Below are 20,806 nucleotides of genomic sequence, written 5' to 3'. Positions count from 1 at the left end.
GTTTTTAAAAATTAAATAACTAGGAAGTCAGTGTGAAATGCAGGCTTATGGCTTATGACATTGAGTTGCAGAGGCAAGGCTGCCAACTGATTAGCAGAAAATCTGGTTTAGTCATACTCTGATCTGAGGAAATCCGCCCCGGGGATTTTACTTGCAGATCAGGGAGCTAAGTTCAGGCAGTGACTGGTGTCCACAGACCCAGTTGTTAAAGGCACAGAAGCAAAGGCTCAGAAAGAGCTTGGCAACCCAACTTCCCTTCTCCTCATCCTCCTCAGCAGTCTTGCTCTTGTCAGGGCAAGAATGACTAAATGCAGCTTCCATGTTCAGCAGCAGTATAAAACTGAATGCAATTGGTTGGTGAGCACATGGGGGAGATTAATTCCCATGGACTTTTTGGTTGTCTACTGTGGGAACTAGGATGCTGGACTAGCTGTATAATCCTTTAAGGCCCCCTGCGCTCTGGGACCTACATACCTGAGGGACTGACCGCCCATTGCAATGATGTCAGAATGCTACACAGAATGGCACAACAGTTGTGGTTCTGTTTGATGTGTAGATCTAGTGGGTTTATTGTGGCCTGTTTCCTCTCCTGCCTTTTGCTTTCACACCTTCCCCTCCATCCATCTTCCCTACCTCCGGAATGCAGTGCCAGGGCCTTGGGCACCTCACTATCTGCAATGCCTGGTCCCTTAGAAGGTTTCCCACGTGGCATGGGTTCTCACGGGAGGGGAGGCAGGTGAGGTGGTTATACGTTGTGCCTGTTTTTTATCTACCCCAGTTCCGACAAGGTACTTGTCAGGTTAACTTGCTTGCTTTAGAATAAACATATCTTTTGCTTTTGCAAAAACTCTTTTCTGGGAAACTGGAAAAACTTGACACTTCTGCTTCCCACGGACCTTGTGTTGTGCAGGTACTAATTTGTTGGTGCGTCCCAGCCCATGTGAGGCTAGTTTGCCCTCAATTAGGGCCAGGGACTTTTCGGTCCTGGATCCATCCTGGTGGAATGAGCTCCTGGAAAACCTGATGGCTCTGCAGAAACTGTCGTGGTTCCACAGGGCCTTTAAGAGGGGGCTCTTCCACCAGGTCTTTGGTTGAGGCCAAAGCATGGGTGATCTAGGGGCCCTGCAACACGTAAGAACTGTTACAACCTATACTGGAACAGTCGGCACCCTGGGACTTCCTTTGAGGCACTGGGTAGGAGGGAGGGTGGGAGGGAAGGGAAGGGATGGGGGTTTCTCGTTGTTTTGTTCTCTTTCTTTTTCACTGCCAGTTTTTGGTTGGGCTTTTTTAACTTTTAAACTATTAATCTTTGTGGGGTTTTATATTTTATAATTGCAACCCACTGCGAGACGATCCCTGATGGTGGTGGGAAGTAAATAAATAATCTGGTAACAAAGGACAAGCACTTTGCACATGCTCAACGGCACTCTCTTTATTTATTTATTATATTTATATATATATAATCCCCACTTCACCTGTTCCTTCTAAGTCTCTGCCTAAATTCCCTCCCTTCCCTAATCTCCTAGGGAGCAATCCTGAAGAGGTTTTCTCAGAAGTAATTCCCAAGGATGTCAAAATAACCTCAACCAGGGCCAGGTGGTAAGTTCTCCCTGGAGAATTGGGACAATTCCGCAGGGCCTATAAAACAGAGCTGTTCTGCCAGACCTACACTGAAGCCAGAAAGACAGCCTTACTTGACATCTGCATCACCTCCCCCCCCCCCTGGGAAATTACAGGTGGTTTTAAATTAATCTGGTTGTAGTATGTTTTAATAGGACAGCTATTGTTATTTTATCGTTTTGATATATGCTGTTAATTGCCCTGAGCTTAACAGCCACTTAAAAATAAAATTTTATTATTATTCCGAGGGCTTCCTTCCAGGAATATGGCTTTGGAATCACAGCCCTAGTTAAATCCTGCTTGGGGCAGAGGCTTTACTGCAACCCTGTACCACACCCTGTGTCTGAATAAAAAAAATCAATAACAATATTTACTTGGAAGGAAGAATCCCGGTCAGGGGAGCCCCTTAAAATGATTTACACAATTTATTGGACCTAAACTTGCATACAAATTTAAGAGGATGTTTTTCTTTTATTTATTATGGGGGGATTAGTTTTGCATTTCAGTAAATCCTGTAATTTCCAATTGTGCCAGATGCCCCTTACCTTAAAAAGAAATTAATTCAGTTTCACCCCATCCCCCCCAAAAAAACTTCGGACAAGCTTCATCTTTCCCAGCCCAGCGCTTGTCCTCTCTCCTGTCCTTTGGTGCCCCATCCACCGTTCTGGCCAAAAATACTCCCCCGAGCCGGGTAAAATTAGACACTGAAGTCACAGTTTAGGGACACGGCCCCGGAGGCATCTCTGCGAGATCGGATGTCGCGCCGGGTGCGGTGTAAATGGGCAAAGGATCGGGGCACTCTTTTCCCCCCTCCCGGTTCTTTCTTGAAAGTTCGGAACCCGCCTCGGTTCGCACCTCCCCCCCCCATTCCTGGGTGGGGCGAGTGGCGGCAACCCCGCCCGCAATTCGAATCACTCCACCCCATCCGCGTCTGATTGACACCGCTAATCCGGAGCCGGATTGGTCGCTCGAGCCCAGCCAAATCGAGAAGCTTCTGTAAAGTGTCAGAGCCCCCGTGGGGGGAGGTGGGGGAATGCACCAACCAGAAGGGGCGGGGCGGGTAGTTTATAAAAACCCGGGAGAGGCGCGAGCGAGCAGCAGGTTTGGGGAACACGCGTGCACGGTTCAGACGAGCGGCTTTCAAGCGCGGGGAAGACGCGGGCTTTTCCTTTGGCGCAGCGCAACATAGAGAAAGAGGCGATTGCCAAGCGAAAGAGGTACGGTGCGCGGCGGCGGGCGGAGAAGGAAAATCAAGACAGGCAATCTGAATCCGGGAGTCGCTCCTGTCGTGGCGTCGTTCTTTGCAGACCCTGCTGTTTTGGCGTTTAGACGGGGAGAGGCTGGCTCCGGATCAGGAGGAGGAACGGCGCGGGTGTCGATCCCCCTGGGTTCAGTGTTTATGCTGATGTCGGCAGTTCGGATTTTGTTTGGCGCCTGGAACCGTGAATGGGGCTGTGAATGGGGAGAGGGGCGAGTAAATTGCGCTTAAACCCACTTTGCAACGCCGAAGGGCTCTGGACGGGACTGCGACTCGCCGAGAGTGTCTCTGAGCACACTGCAGAGGGCTTTTGACAAGCGGCACTTGGAACGGGGCGCTATTCGCCCCTCCGAAGCTTTACCGGGTGAATTTCAGTCCCGGGACCTCTTGCCTTGGCAAACAAGCCACCGTTTCGACGGAAGGACTGCCGCGGCTGCTCTGGTGGCAATAAATTGCGCGGAAGGGGGTGGGCAGTGCCCTGTGTTCTGGAATACTAGGAGCGCCTTCTCAAAACGCGCAGTCCGATCCAAAGCAAGTGGGCTGCGCAGGGCGAGCGTGCGTTGGCGGGGCTTGCTTTGCTTCTAGGTCCCTGCCTGCTTTCCTCCACGCCGCCCCAAGGAGGGGAAGCTGGCCCCGAGCACCCAGTCGCCGGCAGATCGACGAGTCCCGCGGAGAGCGGAGACTCCTTTCCACTCTCGCCCGACTGTCAGTCGGGATGCCAAAGGGAGGCGCGTCCAGGCAGGGTGGCCAACTGACCGCAACCCCTCTCGGCTCTTGTGCTTTCCAGAGCGCTTTGCTGTGCATGAATGGCCCAATCTCTGCCCTCGAGCTGTTGCTTATATCTGGATAAAAAGTTAGCAATTGGGGGGGGGGGTAGTATAGTTCAAAGGGATGGAAGGATCCCTTGCAGTGCTTGGATCAAGCTTTTCTGGGGGAGTGATCCAGTTCTGTTTCATTCAAGCGGGGGCTGTCTAGTTGGATGTCCTCCCCCCCCCCTTAGGATTGGTTGGGGGTAGCAGAGTTTGATTCTCTGGACCGAAATAGTGGCTAATATTCAGTTCCCCCGCCCCCTAATGTTCAGAAGGGGGGGGGAAGGACCCAAATCTCTTTCTAACAGCATTATGAAGGGGGAATCCTTTATTTCGGCCTTAAAACAGCGCTCAAAAATAAGGGGTGGGTTTTGTTTAGCTGTCCTCCCCACCCCTAAGAAAGACAGTAATTTCGAAACTCTTTTCTGGGGCTGAGCATTGGAACCTTCCAGATAGCTGCAAGGACCAAAACAGCCTCCTTTTTTACGTTGTCTGATATAAGTTGGTAAGCGTGGGAACACTATGTTCAGAGGCAGCCCACCCCTGTCACATATCCGAGAGATGAACTCTTGCATTCTAGAAAGTTCTGGAGCAAAGAGGGACTTCTGCCATTTCCCTGTTGCCACCAGGGGTGCTAGAACGTAAGGGAGAGCAGAGGGGTGCAGAATGCCTCTTTTTAGATTTGGGCAGGCAGTGAGGCTTTGGTCCGTTGGGGGGGGGGGTCAGCCCTGCGGACATTGGAGAGCCTGGATGAATGCAGGGAGGGGGTGCATCTGTTGGCCTGCCTGCTGCAGCGTTTGGATCCCCTGGCTGCAATCTCCTAATCCGTCTGCAGAAGTTCTAGAAAATTCGGTGTGGGTTGGGGAGGATGCACGCCATCTGACTGCTCTGAAAGGGTCGCCACCCACAAGAGGCTGTCTCCGCCCCCTTGCTGGGTGGCGGCTCCCAACTTGGGCAAATCCAGGCAGTGGGGCTGGCAGACTCTTATCAGGGGCAACAGCTGTGCCCTTCAGACTGGAGACTCTGTGCCAGGGACTTCCCTCACGTGCCCTCCCTGAAGCGCAGCATACAGAGATCTGCCAGCTTTTTGCAGAAAAAAACACATGTGCTCGCTCCAGGGCTTGATTTGAATGCATGCTCAGACCCCCTCCCATTTGATGCACAGGGGCGGGAGGACGCTGTTCTTTAAGATAAATGCTAGCTCATATAAAAGGCAGCTCTGGTAGAGGCTATCGTGCAACAATCTCCCCCACCCCCCTTGTATGGTGGTTTAGCTTCCAGGTCTTTAATTTCCCCTGAGCTTATCCAGCAGAGCTCGGGACTTTTTTCAGTGCCTTGCTGGCTCAAGAAGAGTCTCTGAGCATGCACAGAGCTCACTGCGATTGCCAAGTTCATGCATTGTGGAGATAGGTGAATTAGGACTTGTAGCTTTCCTTCTGCAGATAGGGCTGTGATCTTAGATATTCCAGGGCTCTCTTCTCCTGAGCTGTGGTCGATTGCTGCCCATCCTTTCCATGTTCCCCTGGGCACAGTTGTGGGATGGTGTGCCCTTTCTGTTTTTAATGTGCCATACAAAGCGCAAAGTGCTTTTAATTGAGGAGCTGGCTGTGCATCGCGTTGTGGCAATTGGGTGTGAGGAATATTTTCTCTAAACCTATTAGGATTACGTCTGTCTGTCTTCATTTCTCCACAGAGGTGGTGTAAGCATGTGTGGTCTGTCATGCTGATCTGACAGAGAGGATTATGCAAAGATTACCCTATTTCTAGAGTGAGGCGGGTCTTGAAGTCTTAAATGGGCTATTTGAGATTCTCCCATTTTCCTGGCGCACAGCCACTGGAACGCTTAGTCGGCCATGCCATCTTGCACAAGAAGACGGGTGACTTTTTATACCCCCGTTTTTCTCCCTCTTGCTTTTTTATTTTCTCAACAAATCTATAAGGGGTGGAGGGGATTTGAACCTGGGTCTCCCAGATCCTAGTCTGATCCCTACACGTGCCATGCTGGAGATCCTAAATTGTGACTCTGACAGTGAACAGTCTGCAGAAGTTAGATTCAAGTGGGTTTGATCATTCTCAGACTGAAGTCCGCTTCATTTCATGTCTTTCCCCAGACACCGTGACATCCCTGCTCTTGAGCTGAAGGGTTTTAGGTAGCTAAAACCCTTGAAAGATTTACCCCGGGACGCACACCACTGCCTCTCCTTTGCCCCCCCCCCCCCAGTGCTTCTCAGACCTCGTCTCTTGTTCTGCAGTTTTCCCTACAAAAATATAGACAATGATTTCCTCCTACCAACATCTGAAGAAGTGAGCACTGACTCCCGGGAAGCTCTTGCTGCAGTGACCATTAGTCTTGCAGGTGCCTCTAGGATCAGCAGAGGGAAGCCAGCTAGTCTTTATCCGGTCCTTTTGGCTGTTGGGTCAGCCTAGCAAGTGGAATTCTTGCAGAGCACTGAAGGTGCCATCCCAGCGCCTTCCAGTAGGGGGCATTTGGCATGTAAATACATGGGGATGGTTTTATTTATTTATTCATTTATTTATTTTTAGAGTTATTTCCCGCCACTCCCAGCAAGCTGGCCCGTCACAGGTTGCAGAATAAAACCCCAATTAAAACCCATTAAAATCCACACTCATAATACACCATGGCAGTAAGAAATAGAGCCCACTCCCATAGCGGTACGTCTACCCAAGGGGGCATCAGGGAACGGATCATTCTACCCAAGGGAGCATCAGGGAAGGGATCAGCTGGCCACCACCACGATGGGCCAATCTGGTGATGTATCTTCCTTAGGGGAGGGCCCAAGCAATCTTCTCCTTGTACTGGCCTCAACCATAAACCTGGAGGAAGAGCTCCATCTTACAGGCCCTGCAGAACGCTGGAAGCTCCCACAGGGCCCATAGCTCTTCCGGGAGCTCATTCCACCAGGTAGGGGCCAGGATTGAAAATGCCCTGGCCCTGGTCGAGGCCAGGCAAACTTCTCTGATGCTATCTCAGACATTAAAGTTTAAAAGGGACTTTCAGAGACGTAATAGGTGCTGTTATCCTTTGTGGTCGAAGCTTTTGAGACAGCAGCAAATCGTTTTTATCTCTTTGCCTAAGTGCTGCAGCAGTTTGGGATTTACTTCATTAACCATCTGTCTTTCCGGAGGCGAAATACGGGTTTATTTTTGTTTTTTAATGTGTAATATAGAACAGCATACCATATACAGTAAACAGTGTGATACAATCAGGTTACATCAGGAAAACACTGTTGGAGGAGAGTGACATCAAGCTGCAACCAAACAGTGGCCGCCTTGCTGTGAAAGAGAATGCATTCTGGACTATTCTTTGGGTGGTTCTGGAGAGGTAGAAATTAGATTTTTCGAAGAAGGAAAGTTGCTTTTCACTACCAGAAGGAGTCTTAAAGCAGCTTGCAATCACCGTTCCTTTCTCTCCCCACAACAGGCCCCCTGTGAGGTAGGTAGTCTGAGAGAGCTCTGACAGGCCCACTCTGTGAGAACAGCACTATAAGGGCTGTGACCAGCCCAGGGTCACCCAAATGGCTGCATGTGGAGGAGCAGGGAATCAAACCCAGCTCGCCAAATTAGAAGCTGTTGTTCTTAACCAGTCCATCAAGCTGACTCTTGGTCTTTAGTATTCTTTCAGAAAAAAACAAGGCTTTCAAAATCAGCGAACTTCAAAACCTCTGTAAGTTTAGATCGGGGCAGTATAGTTTGGTGGCTAGAGACTGCGATCCGGCAGAGGTGAATCCCTGCTTTTCCAAGGAAGTTTGCTGGGGAAACTTCAACCTGTCATGTGCTCTCATCCTTATCTACCTCACAGGGTTGTTGTGAATGTAAGCAATCTTGTAAGCTGCCTTGCGTCTCCATTAGGGAAGGCAGGTGGCATGTAAGTGAAATTTGTTCTAAATGTCTAGTTTGGAAATACAGAGGGGGTGATAAGCTGTCTTCTGTCTCACGGCTGGGGGTGGCATTGGGTAACTACCACGTACGAGGGTCTTGTCTGACTGTTCCTTGTCTCCTTTTCCAGCCAAAATGTCCAAGGGTCCAGCCGTTGGCATTGATCTGGGGACCACCTACTCCTGCGTGGGCGTCTTCCAGCATGGCAAAGTGGAGATCATCGCCAACGACCAGGGCAACCGCACCACCCCCAGCTATGTCGCCTTCACGGACACAGAGCGCCTCATTGGGGACGCTGCCAAGAACCAAGTGGCCATGAATCCCACCAACACAGTTTTTGGTAAAGACCCAGGGATCCATTACCTCGTCAGTGGGGGACATCCTCTGGTGAAAGAGGCAGGCCTACTCCCACTTCAGGAGTTTGACCTCACTGGATTTAGAAACATGTAACTGTTGAGAATGGCACTCATGCCATAACCATCACACAACATTAGTTTACCAACTTCTGTGAAACTCTCTTGCTTTCTGAGGTTCTTTAGGAATGTCCTCCTCCCCAGAAATCAGTAGTGTGCTACAGACTCTGAGGATCGTGTCCCTCTTAGTATAATGAGTGTCTAAGATCTTCAAAGGTTGCTCTGATCATCAGAGCAGAATTGTCGATAAATTCCGGACGAAGCTATGAGAATGTACTATAGATCAGGGGTAGTCAACCTGTGGTCCTCCAGATGTTCATGAACTACAATTCCCATGAGCCCCTGCCAGCATTTGCTGGCAGGGGCTCATGGGAATTGTGGTTCATGAACATCTGGAGGACCACAGGTTGACTACCCCTGCTATAGATGTCCATTGGTCAGGCTCTGAACTAGTACTCTCCCTGGGCTTTCTTCCTTATTACCATGGGAGGAAAGTCCAATGGCTCAGTGGTGGCGCTTCTGCCTTGCTTGTAGACGATCTGGGGTCAAACCCTGGCGTCTTCTGAGAAAGCGATTTTGTGACGGAGATGGGAAGTCCTCCGTGTGGGACCACAGCTGATTCTGTGCCTGGGCCAAGGAGCAAATTCTGAATGACGTTTCCAAATTGCATTGAAGCTGAGAGTCTGGTCGGAGTTTGACCGCTGTGCCATCTATCCTCAGAAAACAGAGGAGGGGTGGATACCATAAATGGGGCCCTGTAAGATTTTATTTTGAATATATGTCTCTTCTAGCCACTTCCGTGGTCAAAATTGCCCCCATCTGCAGCTGCTTTGAGCCCCCTGTAGGGAAAAGAAAGGCCTTGCCCCCTCTCAGGGCTAACAGAAGTCTGAATGACCTGGGGAGGAGGACTATCTTGGGGGGGGGGGGGGAGTCTTTCCCACTAGCTGCTTAAATGGATATTTAAAATTATCCATTGTGGGCTCTAGGTGCGGATTTCCTGTGCGTGGTCCCCAGTATCCTTCCAAGATCTGTGTGTCTGAGTTCTCCTCCCTTCTCCCCCTTTGAAACATGTGTCCTACACCAATGTTGTTGGTGACTGCTATAAACTTAGTGCTGAATGACCCCTAGTTCCTGGATATCTAGCGTGGGGACAGTTTTTCTTGGATTGGCCCTACCCACAATATCTGGCATGGTGAACGTAGCTGTCCCTTCCTTGTTTTTATCCTCACGCCACCCCTGGGAGCTTGGCTATGCTGAGAGGGTGACAGACCCAGTGAACCACACAGCATGCAGGATTAGAATTCTGATCTCAACAACCGTGCTACGCTGCCCCTTCACTGCCTCTTTGTGGTTTCTGTTGGCCTCTCCTCTCCCTGACTCCTTTCCCCCATCTCCTCTTCCTAGATGCCAAGCGCCTGATTGGCCGCCGCTTCGATGACCCCGTGGTCCACTCCGACATGAAGCACTGGCCTTTCCAGGTGATCAACGACGGGGGCCGGCCCAAAGTGCAAGTGGAGTACAAAGGCGAGACCAAGACCTTCTACGCGGAAGAGATCTCCTCTATGGTTCTCACCAAGATGAAGGAAATCGCCGAGGCCTACCTGGGGAAGGTGGGTAGCAAAAGGACTCTGCTTGGGCTACTTACACCTGACACAGCTACGCATCACAAAACCAGAGTCCAGTAGCACCTTTAAGACCAACAAAGATTTATTCAAGGCGTGAGCTTTCGAGTGCAAGCACTCTTCCTCACTCGAAAGCTCACGCCTTGAATAAATCTTGGTTGGTCTTAAAGGTGCTACTGGACTCTGATTTTGTTGTGCTACTTCAGACCAACACAGCTACCCATTTGGACCACAGCTATGCATTGTAAAAGATGTTTTTTTAAAGAAGCCTCACCCACTTATCCTGTGCTTTAGGGTCAGCTATGGATCCTTGGCCCTAAGGAAATATGTCTGGCCAAAGCCAGGGCCTTTTCAGTCCTGGCTAATGGAATGAGTTCCCAAGGGAGATCAGGGCCCTGTCTGAACTTGCAGAGTTCCATAGGGCCTGCAAGACAGAGCTGCTGGGCTGCTGGTTGAAGTCATCTGGATAACCCCTCCATCTAAATCATGGGCCTCCCTCCCGCCCTTTCCCATCTCCTCCGACCACTTAGCATCGTGCCAGCTGAAATTACTGTCTTCCCCAGTCATTACGATTGATGCCATCAGCACATTCTACCCTTGATTTAAATCATTTTTTGAATTGGTTTTATCCCCATGGAAATTTTATTAGTTTTTGTTGCGCTACCCAAATTGCATAAAACCTCCCAAGACAGCGTGTTCCGGAAGGGCATGTAAATTGATAAATAAACAAGTGAAACGTAAGCAAAACTGACTTGATCTCTGTCCTGAATCTTAGCAGGAATGGGTGGAAAAGAGACTGGGGTAGTGGAACAAGGGCCTTGGGGGACTTGGGTTAAAAGCTTAATGCAGCCCTTGTCAACCCTTTGACCATGAAGGAGTCCCTGAAAGAATGCTTCAGGCTCTGAGGAGCCCCAGAAGTGACATCCTCACCTGCATTAATAGGCAGTCTTGAGACTGGGGGTTTGGCTGGGGGGGGGGGGGTGAGAGGAGGTAGGCAGGAGGAGGCATGTGGGCTCAAACCACGAGAGAATTCACTCATGTTCTGGAGGGGGAACAATGGAAGCGGCCATTTTCCTAGCTTGTGGCTGAGTCCATTAAGACAGGTGCGGAAATGTCACGAACCCACTTTTACGCTTCCGTGGACTCCTGGCTGGGAATCCATGGCTTAATTTTAAAAGTGCAGCTAGAAGAGACTGGCTGGTCCTGGGGCATTGAAACAATTGCCTTTGAGAGACTAGCCTACAAGGGCCAGGGTGATGGATTTTGAAGAACCAGCCATCGTAGGGATGTCATACCAAGTAGCCATGGGTATTCTTAAAGAGAGGGGTCCCTCAAAACACGAAGCAAGGCAGCCTTGATTCATGCGAACTTCCTCTCTTCCCCGCACCTTCCAGAGTATCACGAATGCCGTCATCACGGTCCCGGCCTACTTCAACGATTCTCAGCGGCAGGCCACCAAGGACGCCGGCACCATTGCGGGCCTCAACGTGCTTCGCATCATCAACGAACCTACGGCCGCGGCCATTGCCTACGGGCTGGATAAAAAGGTGAGGAGGAAGGGCAGGGCGGGGTGACCCTCGGAAGGTGAAAATGGTGGGACCTGGTGTGAATTTCTTGTTTCCCAAGGGCCTAATTTCATGCCAAATGGGGTATGGTGACCTCTGTAGCTTCTAGATCAGGGTTTTGTGAAACACAGGGGTTTTTCTGCTGGTTCTGGAAGGGTTTCCCAAATGAGTGGGAGTTAATTAATTTTTAATGCTTTAAAAATTGTTAAACATTATCGGGTGATATGGCCCCTCCAGGCCCATCATTGGACATTTTAGGGAGAGGGGAACAGGTCAACGTGACCATTTATGGCCACGTTGACCTGTTCCCCTCTCCCTAAAATGTCCAATGATGGGCCTGGAGGGGGTAGGAAAGGGAGGGGCCTCGAATGGGCATGTCCACAGCTATGCTTCCCAACCCTATTCTGCACGATCGTGCCACTTCTGGGGTTTCTTGAAGCCTGAAGAATGTTTCAGGGGGTTTCTCAGCAGTCAAAACGTTGCAAAAGGCAAGATCAAGGGTCCTAGATTGATGCCGTTCTGTTTAGTGTGTTTAGTGTGTAGGCAGGGCCTGTTGGGGTTCTTGCCCAGCCAACCTCCTGATTGGCTCCTGGACTTTAGACTGCACAGATTTTTGGAAGCTCTGCCTGGGCGATGGCAGCTGTTCCCACACCTCAAGCATGTTCACTGTGTGACTGAAGGTATACTGCAGCAGCCATTTTGGGGCTGGCTTCACCTCCTTTGGCAGCCATTTTGGGCCTGCGACCATATTGCTGTGTCAAAAGGGCTCCGAAGAACCTCTGTTGTAGATTGCATGCCTTTAGGAGGCAGGGAACTATCTATGTCTCATTTGCTCTTCAAACTTCTACACACTGACAGTAAGGAAGAAACTTCAAGGCACAGACCTTTGAAGCCCAGTTCATCCCAATTATAGTACCATCCTAACTGTGCTGGATTCATGCCCTTCTTTCTAGGTTGGTGGCGAACGCAACGTCCTCATCTTTGACCTGGGTGGTGGCACTTTCGATGTCTCCATCCTCACCATCGAAGACGGGATCTTTGAGGTGAAGTCGACCGCCGGGGACACCCACCTGGGCGGTGAGGACTTCGACAACCGCATGGTGAACCACTTTGTGGCCGAGTTCAAGCGCAAACACAAGAAGGACATCACGGACAACAAGCGGGCGGTCCGGCGTCTGCGCACAGCCTGCGAGCGGGCCAAGCGCACCCTCAGTTCCTCCACCCAGGCCTCCATCGAGATCGACTCCCTCTATGAGGGCATTGACTTCTACACCTCCATCACCCGGGCCCGCTTTGAGGAGCTCAACGCTGACCTCTTCCGGGGCACCTTGGAGCCTGTGGAGAAGGCCCTCCGCGACGCCAAGCTAGACAAGTCCCAGGTGCATGACATTGTGCTGGTCGGCGGGTCAACCCGCATCCCCAAGATCCAGAAGCTGCTGCAAGACTTCTTCAATGGCCGGGAGCTGAACAAGAGCATCAACCCCGATGAAGCGGTGGCCTACGGGGCAGGTAAAGCAGCAGAAGAAAAAGAGTTGGGTCTTATATGCCACTTTTCTCTACCCAAAGGAGTCTCTAAGTGGCTTACATTAGCCTTCCCTTTCCTCTCCTCACAACAGACCCCCTGTGAGGGAGGTGAGGCTGAGAGAGCCCTGATATTACTGAGGAAGAAGAAGAGAATTGGTTCTTATATGCCGCTTCTCTTTACCCGTAGGAGTCTCTTTCCTCTCCCCACAATGGGCCCCCTGTGAGGTAGATGAGGCTGAGAGAGCCCTGATATTACTCTTCTCAGTCAGAGCAGCTCTATCAGAGCCGTGGTGAGCCTAAGGTCACCCAGCTGGCTGCATGTGGGGGAGCGCGGATTCAAACCCGACTCACCAGATTAGAAGTCCTGACTCCTAACTACTACACCAAGCTGGCTCTTTACCCCTGAGCATAGGACTTGGAGCCAGGAGGGAATGAGAAGCATGCCACTAGACTGAGTATCTTGAAAGGTCCTTCAGAAAGAGAGGCTCCAGAAGCAACAAGGTCCTTTTCAGGCTCAGGTAGCAGCTCATAGATGAAGCCAAATGGTTCTCTTCCAAAAGAGCCAACATGGTGTCGCATTTAAGACTGGTGGCTTCTAACCTGAAAAACCAGGTTTGATTCCCCATTCATCCTGCACATGTAGCCAGCTGATTGATCTTGGGCCAGTCTCCGTTCTCTTAGGGCTGTTTTTGCAGAGCAGTTCTCTCAGAACTCTCAGCCCTACCTCCCTCCCAGGGTGTCTGTTGTGGGGAGAGGAAGAGAAATGGGTTTCTATGCTGCTTTGGGACTCCTTCAGGTAGTGAAAAGTGAGGAAGAATAAAGGTGCCTGAAGAATAAAGAGGAACAACTTTGTGTAGAAAGAGAGCGAGAGAGATACCCTAATTGTTTTGTTCAACTGCTGTTCTGGAGAGCAAGCAGGGAGGAAGGACACTCAATAAGCAGGGAGGAGATAATGCAGAAATCATCCGGAAGTTCCTTTCCTATCTATGCTAAATAGAAGTCTCCTCTGATGTCCTCTGAAGGATACCCTTTATATTCTGCTCAGTTATGCACACTGCAGATCTTGCATGTTCCAATACTTGGGCGGGTTGGGTGTTTTTGAAATGTGCAGAGTTATTTACCAGAAGCAAATGCAGCTTGAGAGGATCTAGCATAAACTGTAATCTAGAGCAGTGGTCCCCAACCTTTTTATCACCAGAGACCACTCAACGCCTTTTACTGAGGCCTGGTGTGGGGGGGGGGATAGTTTACTCCTCTACTCTCAACCACTGCCCTAACGCTCTCTGGTCGCTATGGTAATGTTTAAACATCCCTTCAAAATAAGATACAGACACGCCACAACAATGAAGTGTGTTGTAAAGGGCCGGGGGGGGGGGGGAGAAGACGTCCTTCGGGGCCCACCTCCAAATTAGTTGAAGGACCACATGTGGTCCGCAGCCCACAGGTTGGGGATCGCTAATCTAGAGGAGTGGGCGGAAGCCTCCTGTTGTAAGTCATAGCTCACCGTGGCTCTTTTATGTCATAGTGTCGAGCTGGGAAAAAACCTCTGGTTGGAGGCATGTAGAACCAAGGTGGGAGGGGTCAAGCCAGAGTTTTTGACATGTGGACCAGGGGCATTCCCCCGGAGCCCAATCTGATCCCAGTACACTCTTCATCAGCAGGCGACACCGTTTTTCATACAGTCCGTATGGATTACCGAAAGGTTTTTTCTTTTTTTGGCACTAACAATCCCCCTGAGTAGCCAATCACCCCCCTCATTAAAGCCTGTTCTTGTTGGTATCTGGAGCCAGTCACAGTTCTCTTAGAGCTGTTCTCTCAGAGCTCTCACAGCCCCACCAACCTCACAGGGTGTCTGGAGGGATGCGGAAGGGAAAGGTGTTTGTAAGCCACTTGGGAAACTCCTTTGGGTAGTGAAAAGCGGGGTATAAAGATCCCAGCTCTTCTGAATAGTCCGAGGCTAGTTTTAAACCACTAGAACAGGGGTAGTCAAACTGCGGCCCTCCAGATGTCCATGGACTACAATTCCCAGGAGCCCCTGCCAGCGAATGCTGGCAGGGGCTCCTGGGAATTGTAGTCCATGGACATCTGGAGGGCCGCAGTTTTGACTACCCCTGCACTAGAAGAACCAGCTTTCCCCCCCTTGTCCCTTTCCCTCTCTGAGCAAATGCAAGCAGTTCCTGCTCAGGACAGGCAACCCAGATGGAGTTTTTGGGAAGACGTCCCCGACTCACCCCTCCCACCCTGACCTTTTCCCTCCAGCTGTCCAGGCCGCCATCTTGTGTGGGGATAAGTCCGAGAACGTGCAGGACCTCCTCCTGCTGGACGTGACGCCCCTCTCCCTGGGCATCGAGACGGCCGGTGGGGTGATGACAGCCCTGATCAAGCGCAACACCACCATTCCCACCAAGCAGACACAGACCTTCACTACCTATTCGGATAACCAGCCAGGGGTGCTCATCCAGGTAACGGAACTTGCAGGTGGTGGTTTAGATCCCCGGGCTCGGGGACTGATCCAAAAGGCATCTTGCGTGAAGAGTGGGCTCTGTGCCCAGTGATGCATTGGCACGATTGATCCGTGGGATCTGAACCCTGAACGTGCATGAGATGCTCTGCTAGTTCTCACCGTGGTCTCAGCCGGAACTTGAGTCAAAGCCTGTAGGAAGAACCTTGCTCCAGCAACCAAGCCAAAGGGCCTTGTTATGCAGCCCAGAGAGCTGGGGAGACCTTCGATTAAACCTCTGGCCTTTATATTCTGTTAAGGAGAAAAGCGGAGTAGAAATTCATCACAATTCTCTTTTTATTAAAGTGTATCATTTGTACCACATGTGTAGGTAATCTGAATGTAAGGCGCTGTAATATCAGCAGTGGTTGCTTACTCCTTGGTGTATGTCTTTGCTAACTAAGTTGGAGGAAAACGCTGCTGCATCACAGTATTCAAACAGCCATTTCTTTCCTGCTTCCCAAAAAGGCTTTGGCAGCACCGTAAACCACTTGTACCCAAGGTCACCCAAGGTCATGCTAGATCCCCTGCAATGCGTGTTGTTAACCATACACAGAGGGCTGAAATATTTCTCACTTTGCCTTCTTTCCCCCTTTTGTATTTGCGAACTGTTTGGAATTTTTGTGGGGTTTTTAAGGGGATTATTGTCTTTTTAACTTTTTATCTTATAACTCACCACAAGCTGGCCCAGCCGGGAATGGCGGGAAATAAATTTCTAATAATAATAATAACAATATTTTAAAAAGAGAAGAAAATGAGCCACTTCAGCTTGGGATTAGCCCCTGGAGAGCTCCAGGGATTGCAGCCTGTCTGGTGACTTTCTTCATTTCACATCCCTTGTTCTGGTTCTGAATTTTTCTGTGCCCCAGCCGACAACCAGAATCAGAGGGGGAAAATACTAGACTGAGAACAGGCTTTTGTACCAACTCTAACTGGACTGGTTTCTTTTTCAGAAAAAAAAATGGGCAGCCCTGAGATGTACAAGAAAATTCTCTGGCTGGTTTTGTTGCAGGGTGCCCGTGGCACAAAAGTTTGTTCTCTAAGAGGCAGCTTGGTGTATGGGTTAAGAGTAGCCGCCTCTAATCTGGAGAATGGGGCTTCATTCCCCACTCCTCTACATGCAGCCAGCTGGGTGACCTTGGGACAGTCCCAGTTCTCTCACAACTCGTGTCAGCCCCACCAGCCTCCCAGGGTGTCTGTTGCGGGGAGAGGAAAGGGAAGGGGATTGTAAGCTGCTTTGCGACTACTTTGGGCATTTATTTATTTTTATATTTATATCCCGCCTCTCCAAGCAGCTGCCAACCTAAGGTGGGCTCACAATAAAACAATAAAAACAATATCAACAATTAAAACATTCCCAGAGTAATGTGAAGCATGTTACAAAAGCCCAGCTCTTCTTCTAACATGCTGGTGTCACTTCTCTCCCCCAGGTATACGAAGGCGAGCGTGCGATGACCAAAGACAACAACTTGCTGGGCAAGTTTGAGCTCACAGGGATCCCACCCGCTCCTCGGGGCGTCCCTCAGATCGAAGTGACCTTTGACATTGATGCCAATGGTATCCTTAACGTTTCTGCGGTGGACAAGAGCACCGGCAAGGAGAACAAGATCACCATCACCAATGACAAAGGTAAGGGTGCCGGTGGGGGTGAGAGGAAGGCGGTCATTGGCCCTCGCCTGGCCCACGCACGGCCCCGCCTTCCCATGCCTTGCGTCTGATTGGCTGCTCCTCCCTGCCGCAGGCCGCCTCAGCAAAGAGGAGATTGAGCGCATGGTCCAGGAGGCGGAGCAGTACAAGGCTGAGGACGAAGTGCAGAGGGAGAAGATCGCGGCCAAAAACTCCCTGGAGTCGCTGGCCTTCAACATGAAGAGCACGGCTGAGGATGAGAAGCTCAAGGACAAGCTGTCCCCGGAGGACAAGCAGAAGATCCTGGACAAGTGTAACGAGGTCATTTCCTGGCTTGACAGGAACCAGGTGAGTTTGGGGTGGATAATTTCGGGATGGACCGGATGGTGCTTAGACTGCCCAGTTATGGCAAGGCCTGACTTGGCCTCTTCCTTATCCACGTTTAAGGAGAAACAATAGCCGCACACAAGTTCTGTATTTTAACCAAGATTTTACACCATCGTTAGTGTTGCTCATTCCAACTTTGGTAATCTAGAGCAGTGGTCGCCAACCTTTTTATCACCGGGGACCACTCAACGCTTGACAATTTTACTGAGGCCCGGTGGGGGGGGGGGGTAGTTTACTCCTCTACTCTCAACCACTGCCCTAACGCTCTCTTATCGCTATGGTAATATTTAAACATCCCTTCAAAATAAGATACAGACACGCCACAACAATGAACATAAGGAACATTTTATTTTCATGGAAATTTTAACTCATGACAATGACAAATCAATGGGAACCCTGAGCTTGTTTCTCTGCAACGAAATAGTCCCATCTGGGAGTGATGGGAGACAATGACACCCGAAGTGTGTTGTAAAGGGCCGGGGGGGGGGGGGAGAAGGCGTCCTTCGGGGCTCACCTCCAATTAGTCGATGGACCACATGTGGTCCGCGGCTCACAGGTAGGGGATCTCTAGAGATTTTTACATTTAGGGGGCAGAAAGCCTTGGCAGGGGCATGAGACTATAACATCCATGCTCCAACAGCCATTTCCCCCAGGGAAAATTCCTCTCTCACGTTCAGGGATCAGCTGCCATTCGGGGGAGATCTCCAGGGTCCACCTGGAGGCTGGCAGCCCTTAAGTAAGGCGACAAGGTGCCACAGAGGGAGGGCTGGATAGAAACAGGCCGAAAGCAAAGCTTTGAATGCCTTCACTTAATTGCAAGAATCAAAGCAACTTTCAGAGGGTGTTGTTTGACTTCTGGGGTGGGGGCACAGATCCTTGTTTCCATAGGGGAGGGATGCCTGTTTAGACTCTTTGTTATGGAATTTCGTTTGCAAAGAAACTGAGATATCTGGTCTTCCTGTCCTCTACCATGAACTGTAATTCTTTGGGAAAGGCTAGACCTGTTGAATGTAGAAACCTCTGAATCAAGGTTTAGCCCAGGGGTAGTCAAACTGCAGCCCTCCAGATGTCCATGGACTACAATTCCAGGAGCCCCTGCCAGCGAATGCTGGCAGGGGGCTCCTGGGAATTGTAGTCCATGGACATCTGGAGGGCTGCAGTTTGACTACCCCTGGTTTAGCCTTTGCAGGGTAGATTCAAATGGGTAGCCATGTTGGTCTGAAATAGCACAATAAAATCAGAGTCCAGAAGCACCTTTAAGACCAACAAAGATTTATTCAAGGTGTGAGCTTTCGAGGGCAAGCACTCTTCCTCAGACTAAGCTCACACCTTGAATAAATCTTTGTTGCTCTTAAAGGTGCTACTGGACTCTGATTCTTTTGCAGGGTGTACTTGATGCAACGTTACCCCGCTGGTCCACTAGGAGGCAGCAAAGCCATCCAAACTTTTAACTGGTTAGTGGAAGCCCTGTTTCTTGGAGCGATTGGTTGGCTAAGACATGAAAGCAGCCTTTCCTGAGGATTCCTGGGAACTGTAGCCTGTAAGAAGGACAATGACCACATCTGCAGGAAGAGTGGCAGTGTCTTTAAACTACAATGGAGGGAGGGGAGCCAAGCGAATTAATACCTGCAAGCGGTATTTTGCGTGTACATGTATGATAAGCTGTACTTGCGGGTTCCTATTCGGATAAACTTAAGAAATCTCTCCAGTAAAACAGTGGGCGTTTGTACATTTTTTACTAAAGGCTTTCTGCACCTAGAAAGGCATTTGACAACAACTACTGGGCCCCCCAAATCCCCTCCTCAGATATGTCCACAAAGCACACCATGAGGCATCCTGCACTGCCAAATCTGCAGGGTTGCAGTTGCTGTAATAGTTCAGTTATCAATGTTCGTGCTATTACCACGGTTATTAATTGTGATAGTCACGGAACCTACACTGTATTTTATAGTTTTCACGTTCCTTGTAAACCACCCTGATCTGCAAGGGCAGGGTGGTAGAGGAATACAATAAATAATGAAATAGAATCACAAAGAGTTGGAAGGGATCTCCAGGGTCATCTAGTCCAACCCCCTGCAGAATGCAGGACATTCACAACTTTCTGCTACTTGTTATAACCCCAATTCCATGCCTAGGTGAACCCCCCAAGAAAAAGAAAAAGCCCAGAATCCCAGGGCAATCTGACCTGGAGGAAATTCACTTTCCTTCTAAGAAATTTGCCTCCCTTCTAAGAAGATTGTTCCCAACGCCAAAAAGATTTCCCTGATGTGTGTTTGGTGTGGGGGGGGGGTCTTCTGCAGTTTACCCTATTTGAAGTTGCAGTCTAAGTCAGAATAGCTCATGAAATTGCCTTGCTCCATGGTAGGGCCGGATTCAAATGAAAAGAGGCCCTAGGCTATTCCACTTACATGGCCCTTTCACCTCCCATTTTAAGTTTGTAAATTACATGAGAGATAATAAAATACATCATTACTGTGATATATATATCAATATGTTAAATGAAACATGTTGTGATTGGTACTAACCTTTATAAAAAATGTGGAATATGGGCCCCTCTTGATCTTGAGGCCCTAGGCTGAAACCTAGTTAGCCTATAGGAAAATCTGGCCTTGCTCCACAGTCTCTAGTGGAAGTCTTTCGTGTTACCCTGTTAACTGGAGTCTGAACCAGGAAGCTTCGGCACACCAAATACATGTCTTACTGCTGAGTCACGGTCCTCCTTTGGGTGGGAGCTAGAGCAGGCTTTAAAAGATGGGGACGGAGTTGTGACCTTCCTCCAAGGCCCTTGAAAGGATCTGAACCCATCCCCCCGCCCCCTTTCTCTCTTGCAGATGGCCGAAAAGGAAGAATACGAACACCAACAGAAGGAGCTGCAGAACGTCTGCAATCCGATCATCACCAAGCTGTACCAAGGGCTGGAGGCATGCCTGGTGGGATGCCTGGCGGCTTTCCCGGAGCAGGCGGGGCTGGAGGCGGAGGTGGCTCCTCAGGCCCCACCATCGAAGAGGTCGATTGAGGCGTTCTTGCATCCGACACCCTGCTTGCAGGAGGCATGGAAGGCCAGCCGTCACAGGGCTTCCGTCGATTCCACTTCCCCTGTTGAACAGCCTCCTTCTGCCCTGTTATCTTGGTTCCACTCTGAACTCCGTCACTCTTTAATCCCTCCCTCCCTCCCTTTCTTTTTTTTTTCCTGCTCTGTGACCAAGCTGGGCGTTATCTCTTGCCACACTGAGACATCTTAGGTGGTGTTCACGTGAATAAATTATTGCATTTTGTCATCCTGCTATCTTGCTGCCAGTGTGGTTATGTAGTCCTAAGCACATAAACTTCTGCCCCCAACACACACACACACACACACTTTTGTATGCATCTACTTCCCTTCCCCACTAAGTCATACTAACCAGGGGTAGCCAAACTGTGGCTCTCGAGATGTCCATGGACTACAATTCCCATTACTCCAAACCATTTACAAGTTATGTAAAAGGTTCCCAATAAGATAAGACCATTGCATCACAGGATCCCACAAAGCTGGGGTCAGATTCAAAATTACATTATGATTCCCAAGAGTTAAGATGAAGGGGGTAA

The 20,806-nt window shown here is 49.9% G+C and overlaps 1 protein-coding gene across 1 annotated transcript; it reads left to right on the top strand.

Moving 5' to 3' along the window:
* The first annotated feature begins 2,662 nt into the window (after positions 1-2,662).
* On the top strand, positions 2,663-20,507 carry LOC143837221 (heat shock cognate 71 kDa protein-like). Its single transcript, XM_077336814.1, is given in 10 exon segments — positions 2,663-2,837; positions 7,715-7,924; positions 9,402-9,607; positions 11,014-11,166; positions 12,138-12,693; positions 14,968-15,170; positions 16,639-16,837; positions 16,950-17,182; positions 20,053-20,134; positions 20,137-20,507. Coding segments are annotated over 9 exon segments (1,938 nt in total). The 5' UTR covers positions 2,663-2,837; positions 7,715-7,719; the 3' UTR covers positions 20,238-20,507.
* The last annotated feature ends 299 nt before the right edge of the window (positions 20,508-20,806 follow it).

This window comes from Paroedura picta, chromosome 5 (assembly GCF_049243985.1).
Source record: "Paroedura picta isolate Pp20150507F chromosome 5, Ppicta_v3.0, whole genome shotgun sequence".
Taxonomy (NCBI): Eukaryota; Metazoa; Chordata; class Lepidosauria; order Squamata; family Gekkonidae; genus Paroedura; species Paroedura picta.
The sequence above is the reverse complement of the archived record's forward strand: the minus strand, read 5'-3'. Positions and strand labels throughout refer to the sequence as shown.